Source organism: Haemaphysalis longicornis, unplaced genomic scaffold (assembly GCF_048455015.1).
Source record: "Haemaphysalis longicornis isolate Haplotype H1 unplaced genomic scaffold, Haemaphysalis longicornis Haplotype H1 scaffold_7, whole genome shotgun sequence".
Classification (NCBI taxonomy): domain Eukaryota; kingdom Metazoa; phylum Arthropoda; class Arachnida; order Ixodida; family Ixodidae; genus Haemaphysalis; species Haemaphysalis longicornis.
In genome coordinates, this window is record NW_027526422.1 from 172,929,732 (window position 1) to 172,948,620 (window position 18,889).

The following is an 18,889-nucleotide window of genomic DNA, read 5'->3' on the forward strand; positions in this document are numbered from 1 at the left end:
CGCCGGATTTCCCACGCGTGAGGGCGCTCGCATAGCGCCTCCTCTCCCCCCTCGCCTACTCTCCAAAAAGCCCATTTACTACTCTCCAGCTCGCAACACCCTCTCTCGGCGCGCCAGCGAGGCCACTACACTATATATAAAAAAAACAGCGTCCGGCGCCAGGTTTCGATCCGAGGACTTTGCGGCCGCAGCGCGACGCTCTACCGACTAAGCCACGGACGCGATTTTTTTTCTTTACTGCATGGAAAACTTCCCTTAATACAGCCTACGAAAGTTAGGAGTCATCCAAGAAGATGCACATCACTGCAGCTAAAATAAGCCGTCCGTTAAAACTCTGGCAAGCAGACGCACGCGTCCAACAGATGCAGCCATTCTGGTGGGTCACTTTGCGCCGCATAAATGCTCCGCACCAATGCAGTTTGCTCCCGAAAAATGGACTTTGTTGGGCGAGGGGGTTCCGCGTGCCTGTCCGTCATGCGGCACTTCCACAAGCTATACAATCCGATCACAACAAACATATCATAGGGCACTCCAGTAACATCTCTAAAAGGCAAGAACCGAATTGTATAAGGGGTAATGTCCATGTCCTTTTTAAGAGTTCGTTGCAACACATCCCAGAAAAACACCGCATCCCGGCACAAAACAAAACAATGATCAATGGTTTCAGGTTGATTGCATAAACGGCAATTGTCAGATTAAGGAATAGACATTCCTTTCTCGCGCAACCATGTTTTCACTGGGAGTGTTGATGTATGCAGCTTAAAGAAAAACGTTTTTGCATTTGGAGGAAGACACATACGTGTGACCCGCTTCAAAACACTGTCCTTATGGTGGCCAATGTAAGGCTGGCGATAAACCGGCACTGGGAACAGACTCTCTAATAAAGTGTTCGTCAAAGCCTTCCTGGAAAGGGTAAACAGATATTGCAGGGAAAACCTCGCAGTAAGGAAATTGAAGGTGTCAACCACCTCCTTTAAAAACCCCCATGGCGGTTTCGTACTGACTTCACCAGTGGAGACAAGCAAAAACGGTAAATGAAAACTTATGCGCTGTTGAATAACGTTGAGCAGAAGTGGATGATGCGTCACCTTATAGAAGAAAAACTGAGATACAAGCTGGTGTACAAACAAATGTATCAGCCCAGCACCCCCAGACACTAATGGAAGAAACAAATTGTCCCTACTCATAGGTTCCCATTGGGACCCCCACACAAATGTTGCAAAAACTCTATGCAGAGCTTGCACTTTGGAACGCGCACAGTGGAGTACTTGCAGCACATAAACAAGCTTTGCGACAAGGAAGACATTACAAACGTGCGCACGCGCAAACACAGAAAGTTCTCGCCCCATCCATGCCTGAGAGGCTCGCTTGACTTTTTGGAGTGCCAATGACCAATGAGGCCCGATGTTTCGTATTTGGTGCAAAGGTACACCTAGGTATTGAAGTGCGTCCTTATCCCAAGTAATGCCACCAAATAAGGACGGTTTCGCACCCCATTCACCAAACCAAAATCCCTTTGTTTTTTCCATATTCACAGCTGCTCCAGACGCGCCACAAAACTGCCTGGTGAGAATAAGGGCTTCTTGAACGCTTTTTTTATCAGCACAAAAATAGGCAATGTCATCCGCGTAAGCAAGGACCTTAACCTCACAGGATAGCGATGAAAAGCCCCGTACTCTTTCACTCTGCTGAATACTAAGGCACAGAGGTTCGAGGTATAAGGCAAACAACAAGGGTGAAAGGGGGCAGCCCTGTCTAACAGACGACTTAATCGAAACTGGTTTAGACAGAACGCGGTTGACGACCAGTTGTGTGGTGCACTGTTTGTAACAAAGCTGAATGCCTTTTAACAACACATCCCCTAAATTTACCGCTGCCAATAGTGCGAATAGAAAATCATGAGAAACGCGATCAAATGCCTTTGAAAGGTCAATTTGGATAAGGGCCACCTGCTCTGCCGAATCAGACACACACTCCAATATTGAACGGGCAACATGTATGTTTGTTTGAATGCTCCTACCTCTAATACCGCAAGTTTGATGAGGTCCTACTAAGCTAGTGATGACAAGTTGAAGGCGCCTGGATAAAATTTTTGCGAAAATTTTATAATCTACATTGCAGAGAGATATTGGCCGATAGCCGTCAACCGATTTCAGCTTTTGTTCATCTTGCGTTTTCGGAATTAAAACTGTGTGTCCTAAATAAAAGGTTGGCGGCAAAACATCATGGTCGTATGCTGCTGTGAATATGTTTAACAGAACGGGAGCAAGGATATCAGAGAACTTTTGATAAAACTCTCCACTCAAACCATCGGGCCCCGGGGTCTTGTTTGTCTTGAGGTCAGATATGGCAGCCTTAACTTCTTCGAGTGTAATAGGCCCAGAAACCAGAGCGCACTCATCGTCTGTCAGCTTTGGGAGTAAATCAATGAGGGAACTAAATTCTTGCCCCCGAGCTAATAGACTTGACCCCGCAAATAGCGTGCTGTAGTGGTCGTGGAAAGCACTAGCAATTTCAGCTGCTTCAGTGTACTTAATACCGTTATGTTGAATTTCGATTACCTCCTTTGCAAGTGCTGACTCCCGCTCATCATTTAGTGAACGACGAGTGGGGTAACTATCAAAGAATTTTTCAGTTTTCGACCGAATTAGAGCGCCATGGTATTTTTCGGTAACATATTGCTGAAGTTGTGCCTTAACAATGCCAATTTCCTCTACACCCGATCCCGGGCTGACCGCTTCGAGTTCATGAAGCGCTACCAATGTATGAGTTAGTTCCCGTACATAAAAACGTTTTAAAAACGAAAGGCGTGCGGACTCTTCTATTGCGCAATCCCTTACCTCCTGTTTGAATAAATCCCATTTCTGATATAAAGGAAGACTGTGTGTTTCAAGAATACTAGTCAAGCAATCGGATATACGTTTACAAAATATTCCATCGGCCAATAAAGAGGTATTAAGCTTCCACAGATCCCATTGAGGCAGCACGCTACGCGGTCTTGCTCGTCCTAAGCAAACAGATACCATGCAGTGGTCTGTGAAGAAGATCGGGCGTACAATATAGTCAGAAATTCTAGGCATCTCTTCTGCTGAAATGTATATGCGGTCAAGACGGGCATTCGAATTGCTCTGAAAGTGAGTAAAGTGCATGGTACTCCCTTTTACCTGACCAACATCAACAAGACCATTATCATGCACTAAATAAGACAGGGTGGCTGCACTTTGGTCGTATTGTGAACGTGGTCTAGATCGGTCTCGCTCACAGCAGACACAATTAAAATCCCCCATGAGGAGGATTTTCCGTTGTGTGCGTAGAAAATTCCCTAGTGACATAAAAAAGGAGTTACGTTCCCGACAATTCACTGGAGCATAAATGCATATGATACGCCATTCAACTCCTATCATAACAAGGTCACAGCAAATAAAACGCCCAGCATCATCTATACTACAGGAGAGACTGGAAAACTCAACTTTCTTGCTAATAACCAAAAAACATCCACCAGACAAGCCTGCAGAGGGACTAACACATACGCTGTAATGTTCTAAAAAGGGTTCTAATGCAGCCGCCGTGTCCTCATCACTGCAGAGCTTTGTCTCCTGGATGGCCGCAATGTCCACGCCCATCCGTTTAAGGAGGCGTAAAAGCTGGTATTGCCTTCTCCTGTTTCTTAGACCTCTCACGTTAAGTGTGGCAGCGTGAAATGCTGTGACACTTGCCATTTTGTTGGAGCTTCTCAAGCGACCTTTTCACCTCCAGATGTGGCACCCTTGCGGGTGGTCTTGGATGACAGTGATTTTCCTGACTTTTTGGAGCCAGCCCGCGTCACAAGACCACTAGTCACCACAGCCATGTCGGAAGAATCTTGAGCATTGGACGCTTGCTTTTTGCCAGCGCTCGATGACTTGTCCTCGCCGTCGGCAGGAGCTGGCCTCTTCACCGATCCGCTGTTACCACCCGGAACATCCTCTGGTAGAGCCACAGCATCCGCCCAGGATGCGGACGGCAAGGTAACGGAACTGTCATCTCCACCATCTCCGCACGAGGCATCACTGCTGTCATCATCGCTGGCAGGTAAAGGTACCGCAGCATGAACCTCCCCTGAAGCGTCATTCGAAGCTGTCGAATGCGTGTCCATTTCCTCTTCCCGGTTCTGCTTACTAGACTGGGAATCATCCTGCCGCTCGCGATCAGGTGGCACAGGGTAGGGCTCCAGTTCCCTGCGATCCACTGCCGAAGAATCTTGAGGCCCAGCCTCCGGATTTTCCGATAGCACCGACTGGCCAACTTCACCTGATGCGTCAACGACCTCCGTCACATCCATGACATGAGCGGAGACGTCATCTTCAGTAGTTGATTCCTGGCCATGACGAAGCTTGTCTGCGTATGTCATGACGCACCTTTCTGCGGTATGACCATATCGGCGACACTCGTTGCACCGGGGTGTTCGGCACTGCCGTCGCACGTGCCCAATCCTGCTGCACCGCAAACAAAGAGGTGGCTTTCCAGGAATTAGTACAAGACACTGGCTCCCATAAATGTCCATCATATGCGGCACATCAGAGACCGATACTCCATCCTTTAGTGTAAGGGACACCTCGCGAGCTCCAGTCTCCATATGGTCCATTCCCGGACACCGCCACATTTCTCTGGTAATGGATTGGGTGGTTCCAAATGGTTCGAACGCTTCTGTTACTCTACGGTTTTCCATGTGACGTGGCACCCAAAGTAGCTTCATCTTAACATTCTTTGTATCCGGGTCAAACACCATACACTGCAATCCTTTGACGATGAACTTCTCCAGCTGGACTAGCTTCTGCTTGACGGTGCTCGAGACGCAAGTAACCATCCACACGTGGCTCATTTGGTATTGCCCTATACACAAGACGTCGCGGAGGTTGATCACGCGAGCCAGAGCATCCCTAAAATCGGGAGCACGGTATGGCCGGCCTTTCAAGTCCGCATGCAGGAAGACAGTGTTCAAGACAACATTACCGGTTGGCAGACGGGGAAGGATGATCTTGTACGTATCCATGTTAGTTCCGGACGAAGTAGTACCTCGGCCAGTGGCCGATGCGCTGTTTCCAGCTGAGAGCATAGAGAAACACAGCCGCTCGGAACGGCGTCTTCTTGATAACAAAAAACTTTATTTACAGAGATAAATACAGGATCACATCAGGTGATTGCAGGGTATTTGTCGTACACAATAGCAGCTCTACGCATGTAGAAAAATAGGCGCTTACTGCCTTTATGCTAGCATGGCGTAAGCATTTTCTGCCGGCAAGTGTAAGCTAGTGGCATCGCAATGCTGGCACAGCCGCAGAGTTTGGGCGGTAATTACACTAGCACGAACGTTGTCCAATGGATGACAGTGCTTTTTGTGCACCGCTTGAAGGGAATGGGATCGGAGTAGAGGGAGGGGCAGAAGGCTCTGGGCAAGCAGAGGTGAGCAGGAGTGTTTCCCGGTCCTACCCATCAATTGAGTCCCATCTCCTCCGCTCCTTTACCTTAAATTCTGAAAGGACACGCGAACCCTGCGCCAGTGCATCACGCAGCTCGGTGTCCGAGTCAGGCCCGTCAAGGGCGGCCACTGCCCACTGCGCCTTCTGAGCAAAATGCCTCCACGCCGGCCGAGGGTGTTCAGCGCATTCAACAGCATCCACCCTTGCCCTCCAAAGCGAGTGGAGTCCCATGACGTGGACGCAATCTCGAAGGTGTGGGAGTTCCGTGGCTGCGTCCAAGAACCTTAGGTTGGACCACGTGAGCTGCCATTGTATGCCAAAAGAGCACTGCAGCTCGTCCCAGAAATACGATGCCGTATTGCACTCTAAGAATACATGCTCGCCCGTCTCCCGCCTTCCGCACAGCGGACAGTTGGCCCCTCCAGGGAGGAAGAAACCCCGCTCTTCCTGCCTTGCCTTAGTTGTGAGTATCCCTGCGTGCAGACGGAAAAAGAAGTCCTTCGAGCTTGTTGGAACGGGGAGTTTCCGCACACGCCGTAAGACGTCACTTTTAAGGCGGCCTAAAGGTGGGGAGCGGTATAAGGGGGGTGGGAGGGTCTGTTCTACCAAATCCCAGTAGAGCTTCCTCGGCTTCACTGCGCACAAATACTCCCAGGAGAAGAGTTCCTGCAAGAGGACCAGTGCCCCCGCCACTTCCCTGTAAAAGCCTGTTGCATGGGTGCCGTGTGCAAGGTCTGCTGTTGTTACGAGCCAAGGGGCCAGGTGTAGGGCGCCTACACTTTGGAAAACCGCCTGGAGGAAGCCATCACTGCGATCTCGGAAGTACACAAATCTCTGTACAATCAGTTTGAGTTCCATGTTAACGAGTCCAAGACCCCCGGCTTCGGCGCTCCAGAAAATGTTAGTGCGGCGCATGGGTTCATACGTGGATCTCCAGACGAAAACCGCAAACAACCGGTGTAGCTTGGACACTGAGCCTGCATCAATAGTCGAGACGCGGGCCGCGTACAAGATGGCCGGATATTCCACGGCGTTGCAAACATGTGCCCTAGAAAAGAGGGCAATATGTCGCGCTCTCCAGGGCTCCAAATTCCTTCCAGCCGCTGCCAGTTTTGTCTGCCACCGGGGGGCGATGGCTGCGCCGGTATATAGGTTTACCCCAAGGTAGCGGGTGTTGGCCCCCCTCCATCGAACTCCGTAGAGTTGTTGGGGTTTGGTGAGCCATTCGCCGAGCCATGCTCCCTCCGACTTCAAAAGGTTGAGCTGAGCCCCGGAGAATCGACAGAATTCATCGGCCAGTGCAACAACCTCCCCCGCCTGCTCTCTCGATGTGCACACAAAGGCAACATCGTCCGCATAGGCCAGGACCTTTAGTTCTTCGTCTCCAAGGACGAAGCCTCGGATCGACTTGGACGCTATTGCCATCCTGCAGAGAGGTTCTATGTACAGTGCGAATAGAATAGGGGACATGGGGCAGCCCTGCCTGACTGACCGTCCGATGTTGATTGGCGGCCCCACTTCCCCATTCGTGATGATGCGTGTAGTTATTTCTGTGTAGCAGGTCTTTATCCAATCTACCATTGCATCTCCGATCCCACATTGACTAAGGAGCATGAACAGAAAGGTGTGGTCTACCTGGTCGAAGGCCATTTAAGGTCGAGTTGAAGGACAGCTAAGGGGTAAGTGCCTGACTCTGCCACCTCGCAGACCGTCCGCATGCGATGCAAATTGGTGTTAATGGAGCGGCCCCTAAATCCGCATGTCTGATGTGGGCCCACCACACCACTGAGGGCCCTCTCGAGTCATCGGGCCAGGATACGTGCTAGGATTTTATAGTCTGTCGACAGTAAACTGATGGGCCTGAAGTCTTCCACATTCGGTACCGTATCTTGGACGGATTTTTTGGGTATGAGGCACAAATTACTGTTCCGCATTGAAGGTGGCAGCACTTTTGTGTTCTGGATGTTGTCGAAGACAGATACCAGAACAGGGCTTATCTCTTCACGGAATACCTGGTAGAATTCAGAAACAATCCTGTCAGGCCCCGGTGACTTATTTTTTGACAGTTTTTTTATCGCGTGTTTTACCTCTTTGACCGTTATCGGGCTGTTTATTATGACTCTAACCTCATCTGGCATCGTTGGCAGCTCACCAAGGACGTCCGGTGGGGGATCGTCAAGCTTCGAGCGCAAGGAAAACAGCTTACCGTAGTACTCACAGAAGGCAGTCGCCACCTCCCCGCTCCCACTAGCAATGCTACCAGAGTGGTTCACCTCGGAAATTGTTTTAGCGGCGGTCCCTGCTCTCTCGAAAGCACCGAAAAGCTTCGATGGCTGTGCCTCGGACACTACTCGCTGCTCCCTGCTCCGCACAAGAGCTCTCCAATATCGTTTCTCGAGCTCAGACCGGATTTCTTCCTTGATGCTGCGAATATCCCCAGCGAACTCTCCCGGCCTCTCCTCATCCGCCTCTACAAGAGAGCGCAGACATTCTACTAGCCGACTTAATTTCACCTTTTTGTCTCGCGCCTCCTGTTGCCCGACCGCAATGGCTGCTCCTTTGACGCGCTTTTTAAAACGCTCCCACGCCACCTCGTCGACGGCTGAAGCGTTAAGCGCTTCTATCTCCCCTCTTATGCGGTCGACGAAGGCAGCGTTGTCAAGGACCATAGCGTTCATCAGCCAACGACTGCCGAGCTTTCTTTTGATTTCAGGCCTGATTTTGAGGGAGCATGCTACGAGGCCATGGTCCGAGAAAGCGATAGGGGTGACGGTGTAATCGGTCACCAGTGATAGCGCGTCACCCGTCAAGTAGACCCGATCTAACCGAGCTTGTGACGTGCCACGCCACCTGGTGAAGCGAGTGGTCGACCACCCGCGCTGCAGGGCCACGTCAATCAGGTCACCTTCGCGAAGGATAGCTTTCAAGATACGTGCCGATGGGTCCACTACACCCCTAGCACCCGCTTTGTCGCTGGCATTGACAACACAGTTAAAATCGCCTGCCAGGACGAGACGACCCGGAACCACGAGAATGTCCCGAATGGAGGAAAAGAAGTCGGCACGCGCCGCCTGGTCATTCGGCGCATAAACGCACACAAAGCGTGTAAGTTCCCCTCCCACCAGGACGTCGACGATACAAAAACGCCCGTCTTTTGCCAGCTCGCAGTCAATTACGGTTAAGAAATCATGCTTCCGGATTAGGATTGCGGTTCCACCCGCTCGCGTAGGAGTGAGGGTGTAAAAACACCAAAATTGGTGGCCAAAAAAACGAACGAAATTTTGGGCGTCCTCTCGTGAGGTAAATTTGGTTTCTTGTAGAAAAGCCACGTCTGTATTTTTTTCGTTTAGAAGGTCGGCCAGCCAATGTTTTCTTTTATGTGAGGTTAGGCTCACCACATTTACGTGGCTAGCGTTACTGCGTTCTGGTGTGCTGTCATGGTGAGAGAGGCGCTTACCGACTGGGCTTTCAACTCCTTCCGCCTGTTGAGCTTCCCCCAAGGTTTGTTGACCCGGTGTCTCCCTGGCTTGGCTTGGAGGTGGCTGCACTGCCGTGTTTCCCGCGTGCCTTCCGTCGCGTCTCAACTCCCGTGCGCGGTGCTGCGGCGACCTTCGTCGGGAGCTCCTCGTCCGCGTCGTCACAGCTGGTCCCTCCTGGCTGGTCGTTCAGGGAGGCCGCCTCCTCCCCCTCCACATCGGTGGTTTTCGCCTCCTCACTCCGCTGTTCGGCGTCCGCCGTGGGCTTGGGGTTGGTCGGGGCAACAGGTGGCGTTGGGGCAACGGTCGGGGAAGCCTCAGCATCGCGCTCGGCGACCGGTTCCTTGAGTTCGCCGGCCGCGCCGCTCTCGTGGGCCCCGTCGCTGCATTGTGGCAGCGGGGAAAGGGTGTTGTGTGCCTGCGGCACTCCCTCTTTTCCCATTGCACCGCCGACCGCCGTAGTGTTGGACGCTGCGGTAATCCGGCTCGTCTCGACTGCCGGAGGGTGGGTGAGGGCCGCCGGAGAGGGCTCCTCCTCGCTCGGCGGGTTTGAGGCTGCTGTCAGTGGCACAGACATGGCCGCCATCTCTTCGGCATCCATTTATTCTTCTAGAGATTGCGCTGCCTCAGGTTGCCTAGCCCTGGCTGCGTATGACTGCGAGCAGTCTGCCTGCGAATGCTCGAACGAACGGCTGGCGCGGCACCACGGTGTCGTGCACATCTTCCGGATGTGACCGATCTGGCGGCACCGCAGGCACATGGGTGGTCGGCCGGGTACGTCGATCAGTATAGGGCTCCCATTGATCAGGGCTTGATGCGGCACTGCGTCGAGCGAGTTGGGCTCCCTGGGGATGATGTGCACCACCCTCGTGGTGCTGGTCATGTGCTCTATGCCGGGGCGGCGCCACCCTTCTCTCATGACGCGCAGTACTCGGCCGAAGCTGGCGAACTGTCGTGTGAACAGCTCGTCCGGGGCTTTGGGCGGCATCCAATGGATCTTGACCTCTTTTTCCTGCTGGTTGGGGTTGATGACCAGGCACCTCCTCCCTTTGGCCTTGATCTCCGTTAGCGATGCCAGCTGCTGCATTTCTTTCTCCGTCCTGAAGGTCACCATCCACACGTGATTAAACTGAAAGGGCCCCATGTTGGTGATGGTCTTCAGGTCCGCCACCGCAGATATCGCTGCGACGATGTCGTCGATGCCGTACGGTCTGGCCGAAGGATCCGCGTGCAGGAATACCGCGTTCTCACTCATTTTGCCAGTTCGCTGATATCAGTGTTAGGACCGCGCCTTATATCTTTAACGCATTCAAACTACGTCGTCAGCGGGTGCTGAAATAAATACTGTCGTTTCACTTTACTTTGCGTGTGTGTGTGTGTGTGTGTGCGTGATTACATTCCCTCTCGAACATCTCTCGAACATGCACGTTAATTCACCAAGATTTCCGCAGAGGGACAAACGAGGCGTGTTAAGCCGAACGTGATCACGAGGGGGTGTTAATAAAACTAACGGGCAAAATGCCACCAAACTTTAACAAACTCCCCCTCATAGCATCACCCCGTGCTTCGCACTTCCTCATACTCCCCTTCGGGGAAATGCGGGGGAATTTTTTTTGTTCCACGAAAGCCAAAATAGCCGTTATGTGTAACACACATTTTTAACTACAAGTCGTCTTTCTTGCTGGAGAAAACACAATGCATTACAAGTGCCGTTCACAGAGATTTGCCATCGAAAAGCACATGGGCCGCGATATCCGCGCACTGCGTCGCCTTGCTGTACCGCATGAGTTCCACTACGCTCACTGCGGCTGGTGCCGCAGTGATCGGTGACGAACACAACGTGGAAGCTGAATCATAATGTCTACTCCTCACTCTGGCAGCAGAAAACACCGAAACGCAGCGTGGATGACACGGAAAGTCAAGGACGCCGCGCATCCACCGCAGCTGCGCCCGCTACTCCGCAAGCGTTAGCCGGCCCCTCATTCGCAGCGCCACCGCACCGCTGCGGTCTGCGCATATACTAAGGACGAACACGATCTGGCCGCGTTCTCCGCCGCGGTGGCCGGCGAGTGTCAACACCTAAATATTCTTACACCGTGGCTTAAACCACATATGTCGTTCGCGCGTGCTCCGGTCGCTAACATCTGTGGCGTGATCGTGACGTCAACATCACGCGTTCGTGTGGTGGCGCGATTTTGACGCTATAACACTCTCTCACGAGGGTCATTGGATTGGATTCGATTGGATTGGCTTGGATTGGATTGGCTTGGCTTGGCTTGGATTGGATTGGTTTGGATTGGATTAAAGTGGATTGTGTTGGATTGTGTTGCGTCATAGCCGCGCCACGTTGCGTCATAGCCGCTCCACGTTGCGTCATAGCCGCGGCAGGGGGTTCAAGGCACGTTTCACGTTTCAACAGCGACTTCATCGACAATGTCTACGCTGGACGACAACAATTACAACAACCAATACGTAATCCATACGACTTGCAGGCGCGCCCCCGCGGAAATGCTCTGCATTTGATCGTGCCCCTCGCGAGGGGGATGTTTTTTATGTAAACGACATCTGCTCCCCGGAAATCAGGTACCTCGTGACACTACAGAAGCCACCTGCTGACCTCGTTGAGCAGATCCAGCTGCCGACCCTAGGACCCGGTGCGTATGACGACTTGAAGGCCGCTGTCCTATACCACTACGGTATAGAAACGCCTTTGACCACACCACCACGCCTTTCAACGGCATCCGTGGATTACACGTCGCCGGCAGGTCCACCCTCACCTGACCAACAAGCGCAAGCCCAGACTACGACTTGCGGCACTTCCAAATTGGCTTTTTATATAGTGTAGGTGGAGCGATGCGGACTACGGACGCCAAAGCGGGTGACATCGTGAGTTACTGAAATGCTCTGCATTTAAAAAGGAAGAAAGAAAGAATAATTCATTTAGAGATTGACATCATAAAGCACTTTGGACCTCACTTGTGCGACTTGCATGACATGACAACGCCACGAGACTCCAGCTACCGGCACATTGCCTAGGAAACTGCTGGAAACTAGAAAAATATATATGTGAAGCGACAAATTCATTGTTGCTATCGGCAATCCCTTTCAGGATCACCCAGCAGGATAAATTTTCTAACGTTTTGGATTGGAAGTTTGCGCGCAAAGAACGCATGGCGGCTACATACGGGCACAAGTGTGGACATCCTACGGGAGCACGGTAGGGTGTTAGAAAGTAGCCGTGAAGAGACCATATATTTTTCGTTATATACATGATACCATTTTAAATGACATTGTCATGATATCAATATAGTGCAATGAATGAATTTATTGACAAGAAAAAGGAAAGGAAGGACCACCAGCAGGCGTAAATTGTCACACCTAGGGGTGGACACCGGAACGCCTGCTGGTGTGGGGGTTGGGGCAGAGGATGACAGATTCATAGAGAGGAGAGACAGATGATAGAGGTGACATGTTTACAGAACACAAGAGAGAGAGGGGCATATTTACAAGTTAACACTCACTCCCACACCCACACAAAGTCTGGAGCAAGGAAAAAAAAACATGTTAGCACAGTCTCGTAAAAGTTCACACAGTCACTGTGCCAGAGAGTCAAGTGCCAGGCGGAGCCCTGAGGCATCCAGGTAGCCGCCCAGCGCCTCGTGGACGCTGTCCCTCTCCCTGGTGTTGCCCGGCGGCCATAGTAGCTCGTCTAGCGGCCGAGCCCTTTCTCCCAGGGCGGCCAGCAGTTCCGGCCTCCCTGCCGCATACTCGGGGCACTCGAAGAGCAGGTGCGGCAGGGACTGGACAGGTGCGCGGCAGTGCCGGCAGGCAGGGCTGTCTGCCAGCCCCAGGCGGTGCTTTCGTTCCGCCGTCCACACCGCCCCCACGCGGAGGCGCAGGATTGCCGAACGCTGCTGTCGGGGCAGCCGCGCAGCCCGCACAGGTGGTGGGGCCTCTCCAGCAGCCAGCCGTGGGTCCGGGTGCTGTGCCCGCAGGTGCCGCTGTATAAGCAGGCGGGAGTCGTCCACCGCTGCCTGGGCATCCGTGGCCGCGGGCGTCAGCTCGTGGGCCTCAGCGGCCAGCTCTACCGCCCGCTCGTTGCCCTCGAGCCCGATGTGCCCGGGCACCCACTGCAGCCGCAGCCGGGCACCCCTGCCTGCCAGCCGCTCCGCCTTCTCGCGCACTCCTCGAACCAGAGGGGAGTGCGGGTCGCCCTCCCGGATGCGCAGCAGAGCCACCCGGGAGTCGCACAGCAGGGCGCAGCGCTCGGGTGCGGGCTCCAGCTCCAGCAGCAGGTCCAGGCCCAGCTGGACCCCACAAGCTCTGCCGTGGCCGAGGATGCGGCGTAGTGCAGCCGGGCCTGCCGGGTTGCCTGCCCCAGCACGGCGGCCGCTGTAGCGGATCCCTGCCGCCGCCGCACAGAGCCATCCGAGTACGCCAGGGTGTGGCCCTCCAGTTCTTTCCAGACGACGGCCCGGGTCAGCTGCAGCAACCCGCAGTGGGGCGTTCGCCGCTTGCTGCGCAGGCCCGGAATCTCCAGGTGCAGCTCGGCCGCCAGGTCCGGAGGGCGCCTGGAGGGCCCCAAGTCTGTGGTGCCCACCACCTGCTCGTACCGGGCCAGCATGTGCCCCATGCGCGAGTGCCGGTGGGTGCGCAGTCGCTGCAGCAGGGGGCCGCCCCCCTCGGCTCGGCGCAGCCGGTCAATGTGGCCCAGGGCCCTCTGCTCGGCCGTCATCTCCAGCGTCCACACCCCTGCCTCAGCCAGCGTCCTGTCGCACTGCGAGTTTCGGGGCAGGCCCAGGCAGGCGCGGACGCCCTTTCGATGGTCGCCCTCCAGCTGCCGCCAGTTGGGTCTCCGCAGGGTGACCAGCGGCAGCGCGTACATCAGTAGCCCCACGGCCGAGGCGCTGTACAGCCGCAGGGCGGTCTGCTGGGAGCAGCCTTTGTCCCGGGTGACCATCTTCCGCACGGCCGAGGTGGCCAGCTGTGCCCTGGCACGTAGCTCCTTGGCGGCCTGGCGGAAGTCCACCCTGTGGTCCAGGGTGAGCCCCAGGTAGCTCACCCTGGTCTTCCACTCGAGCTCCTCGCCGTCTATGCGGAGTTTCCTCGTCCGTCCGCGGGCGGCTGCGCTCGGGTGCACAAGCATGGCCTCTGTCTTTGCAGCCGACAGCTGCAGGCCGACACCTTCAAGCTTGCACCGCACCGCATCCATAGCCGCCTGCAGCTGCTGCATGACCGCCCTGCCGTCTCCTTTCGGTCCAAGCACCCACAGGGCAATGTCGTGGGCGTACACCGACATGTGTACCCTGTGCCCCCCCCCTCTGGGCAGGCAGCCTGGCAGGGCTGCCATTACCAGGTTGAAGAGGAAGGGGCTGATGACGGAGCCCTGTGGGGTGCCGATATCCGCTGGCCGAGGTGCCGACAAGACGTTCCCCACATGCACCTGCGCCGTCCGGCCCGTTAGGAACGCCTCGACGAAGCCCCGCAGCTTCCCCGCAATGCCGGCCTCCTCCATGGCCAAGGAGATGGCGGGGCGCTGCAGGTTGTCGAAAGCACCCTTCACATCGAGCAGCACCAGGGCAGCCACCTGCCTGGTGGCACGGGCGTGTTCCAGGGCCGTCACCACGTCAGTGATGGAGTCGGTCGCCGCTCGGTGCTTCCGAAACCCCGTGAGCTGCTCCGGGATCGCCTCTTCCTCACCACGATGGCCTCCATCCTGCGCAGCGCCACCCGCTCCAGCAGCTTGCACCCGCAGGAGGTGAGGGCCACGGGACGATATGCCGTGACCGCCCAAAGGCCCTTCCCCGGCTTGAGTATGGGCCTCAGGATGGCGGGCAGCCACTCGGGCGGCAGCTGCCCCGTCTCCCAGATGCGGTTGTAGGCCATCAGGAGCTTGCCGAACCCCACCTCGTCCAGGTTGCAGATCATCTGGTAGGTGAGGCCGTCTGCCCCTGGCGCCGACTTGCGCTTGCAGCTTCGGAGGGCACTGCGGAGTTCGCCCTCCGTGATGGGGGCGTCGTTGAGCGGGTGACGTCCCTCGGGCTCCTCCAGCGCAGCCGCGGGCCTTGGTTCCGTCCGGTGCTTTGGCAGGAAGTGATCCGCAAAGAGTTCGGCCAGCTCCCCAAAGCTTGCCTGCTTTCGGATGGCCAGGGCGGCCAGAGGGTTGCGGTTTATCCGGGGCTTCAAGATGGAGCGGAAGATGCCCCAGAGTCGACGGCAGCGCGGGTCTGCCTCCGAGCTGACACACAGCTCGGCCCACCGTTGCCGGTTGAGGCGGTGGGCATGTCGTCGGCAGGCAGCATCCACGCGACGGTACTCCGTCCAGTCTGCCCTGTCCCCCGAGCGCTGCGCCCTACGCTCCGCTCGGTTCCGTACCGCCCGCAGCTGCAGCAGCTTCAGGTCTGGCATGGTGGTGGTCCCCTCGGCGACGGTGCAGCTCCGCGTGGCTCGCCTGGCGCAGCGAACCAAGCCCCGGAACATCTCTGCTCCCTCCCCCAGCTCCTCCTCAGCAAGGCAGCGCCGGAACTGGTCCCAGTGGGTGATGTGGTGCAGTGCGGGCCGTCTGGCCGGCTTCCCGGGTGGTGCAATGTGCAGCGGGTAATGGTCGGAGCCCCATGTGCTGGGCTCCCGCCTCCAGGTGGCCTCAACCCCGGCTGACACCAGGCTGAGGTCGATGGCAGTGGCAGTGCGACTGCCACGCCTAAAGGTGCACTCACCGGTGTTCAGTGCAGTGAGGTTGAGGCGCAGCATGGTGTCCCACAGCTGCTCTCCCCGCGTGTCGATCCTGCCATCTCCCCAAGCAGTGTGGTGGGTGTTGAAATCACCACAGAGGAGATGGCGGTCTGCGCTTAGAGACACCAGATGATCCAGGAGGCCCGAGTCCCAGCTCTGGCATGGACGCACATAGACACTGCACACAGTCATGTCACCACCCGTGCCTAGCCGTAATGTCACTGCCACGCACTCTTGCACAGTTGTTGTCACCCCACTGGTGTCCAGCACCGCGTGCTGCACGCAGTCGCGCACGAACACTGACGCGCGCGAGGGTCCTGGAGGATGGGCTGGCTCGCTGCACGCCACCAACGAGCACTGCGCGTTGTCGCAGGCCGTGGGACTGTGGTAGCCCGTATATCCAGGCAGCCTCAGCTCCGAGCCTTCTCCCACGCGCACGTAGCTCTCCTGCAGTGCTACCACGTCGGGCCCGTGCTGCAGCAGATATGCGCTCAGTTCTGCGTGACGGGGGCGAAGCGCGTTCACGTTCCATTGCAGCACTGTGGGCACTTGAAGCTGCTTGCGGCGGCTCCTAGCCATGGCGGTGCTCGGGGTGCTGATGTCCCTGCGCAGCCTGGGCGCACAGGGGACGCAGGTGAGAGTCCGCAGGCAGCAACTCCCCCAGGGTGTGAAGCACGAGTGTCAGGCCCTCCTGCTGCTGCCGTCGACTCCATCGTCCTCGTTTCGGCCGCGCAGATGCTGCCTGGATGCTGCCGGGAGCTGCCTGGACTTTGTTCTGCTGCTGGGCCACCACTCCACGTCGGCTGTTGCCGTCGCTGCTGTCCGGGTGCTGCTGCGTCGTAACCGCCGTGGCAGGGGCCAGCCCGGGGTGTGCCGCCGCTCGTAGTGCTGCGCGAACTGCGACGCGAGAGGCAGGCGCCTGCGCCCGCGCTAGCGCTGCACATACGCGGCGCTCTTCCCGCCAGAGCGGGCACGAATGGTCCAGCACCGGGTGAGGACCCCCGCAATTTGAGCAGGAGGGCTTCTCAGCCCTGCAGGCTGCCCTCATATGGGGGCCCCACATCGCCAGCACCTCCTCTCGCGATTGCAGCTCGCGGTGGCGTGATCGAGCCGCCCACATTTGCCACACTGCAGCGGCCTTGGTTTGCAAGGCCTCACCGGTCGTCGCCGCTTGTCCAGCGCGACCTCCGCAGGGGGTATCGGCGCCGCGAAGCGCAGATACACCGCAGTCCCCCTGCGAACAGCCGACTGCACAGCTACAGGCGTCTCGAGGGAGGCGACGATGTCCTCGGTCGTGATCGTCTCGTCGTCGACCACTATGACGCCCGTACTGCGCGACGCTGGCTCTCGGGGGCTCACCTCCATGCCGCAGATGTTGGTTGTGGTCAGGAGAGCCTCCAGAGCGTCCGATGTGGCCGCGTCCGCTGCTACGACGTTGCGGCGAGCGTTTACGTGAACGTCGATGACCCCAGGCAGCTTCGTGAGCTGCCTGGCGATGGCGTCGCTCTTCTGCTCCCCGAACGCCGTAGAGGAGACCTTCGTGCGGAAGAGGACCGTGCCGAGGGCTGTGGGACGGGCCGGGAGCATGGGCCCATCGTTCCTTCTCTTGCGGGCGGCCCTCCTGCGCTGCGAGCGCGACAAATACAGCTGCCAGGATCCTTCGTCGGCTTGTTTGTTTTGGAGGCTTCCGCTTCTGGCCGCCAGGGGTGGAGGCTGCGCTTCTGTTGCGTCCGCGCCCGTGGAGCCCTTGGCGCGCTCAGCACTGCCGGCCGCTGCGGGGGGGTCGAGGTGCGCCCCGGCCAGCCTGCCGCGTATCCCCTCGGGGGCTGTACCACGCGGCCGGCTGTGAGGCGTGGTTGGTGCGTCCCGAACCATCCGAACTGCGTCCCTGTAGCTCAGCCCAACGTTACTAGAATAAACTCAGTTTGAAAGCTCCGCCGGAGAGGCGGGCCGCGTGGCGGGCGGGAGAACTAGTGGCGCTGTAGTCGAGTCTTGCGCTACTCTCGGGACGTCGTCTGCTACTTCGGCGGGCCGCCGCAGCAGCCGTCCGCGGCGGGCCGCCGTGGCGGCTTTCTATTACTGCTATTGCTAAACTTAAACATATATCATCTTCCCGGTCGACAAGCTTAAACATCTTCATCCTTCCAGTCGACGTTACCGCATCCCATTTATGCACTGTTTGAGTAGATATGCATACGATCGTCTGTATGCGCATTGACTTGCATGCGTTGCTCATTGGCTGGCTAAGAATCGACGGTGGGCCTATATTTGATATGTGTAGATTGCGTTTAACTTCCATATACGGGAGTTTCTTAGCTAGTGACCATTTTCAGCGTAGTTTCGATAAGTACTGAGCTGTCTTATCTCGACGAAAAATGCACCAACACGTTTGTAAGCCGTGCCTTTATGCCTGTCCAGCAACACAACAGTTTTTGCGAATCTCGTCAGTCCGAGGTTCCGTTAACCAGCTTCCGATGTAGAGTTCCTATTCTCAACTTTTATATGCGCCGGGCTCGTCTCACCTCCTCCGGCCTCAGCGCTGTTTGTGGTGCATACGAGACATTAGATCACCGAAGATGAAAGTTCGCCTACAGTTCTGACGCTCAGTTCATCTCTTGCGGATGCACTCGACTTTTGCGAAATCACGTTAAAGCTTTAATCCACAATTTAAAGGTGCGGATTTTACGCCTAAGTTCATAAGGATCTTTGACCGCCTTTTTGATGTTTTGAACTCAAGAAATCCCTCCACCTGATCGTACAAGGCACCTCTGCGAAAGGCGAATGAGGATTCCATGAGGACTTTTAAAGGCTGAATTGTACATAACAGGACTCCAGGATGCACAAGGACAATCAGCAATTGAGGGCCTCAAGAAAATCGTATTTTTAGGACTCCCCATACGTATGAACAGTGTCATGGCAACTTTTGACAGGCTTGTGGAAACAGGGAAGCTGCAGCATTTGCTCACGCACAAGATGTCTCATAACCACCTGAAAGCATTTTTTGGTTGCGTAAAAGGAAAGGGGTGTCAAAAAACAACAACCCTACTACCTTCCAAAGGAGCTGAGCTGCATAGGGCAGTTGTTTAAGCAATTCCATATTAGCCGTACGCGATTTATATGATCGAATACGCATTCAGCCGTTCGCGGGCGTAATGCGTATTCGCTTGAAACATTGCAATAGTCAGGTACTCGGTGGAAGCAACAAAGGGGTATATGATTTTT

At 55.8% G+C, this 18,889-nt stretch overlaps 1 protein-coding gene across 1 annotated transcript; it reads right to left on the reverse strand.

Moving 5' to 3' along the window:
* Window positions 1–3,238: 3,238 nt before the first annotated feature.
* Window positions 3,239–5,095, reverse strand: LOC144145530 (uncharacterized). The gene has a single exon (XM_077677180.1). It carries the CDS (start codon window positions 5,093–5,095, stop codon window positions 3,734–3,736), a length of 1,362 nt encoding a protein of 453 aa, XP_077533306.1. The 3' UTR covers window positions 3,239–3,733.
* Window positions 5,096–18,889: the final 13,794 nt, after the last annotated feature.

What these genes read in the sequence shown, in the direction of transcription:
- LOC144145530 (XM_077677180.1), bottom strand. Translation starts at nt 5,095, where the DNA reads ATGCTCTCAGCTGGAAACAGCGCATCGGCCACTGGCCGAGGTACTACT.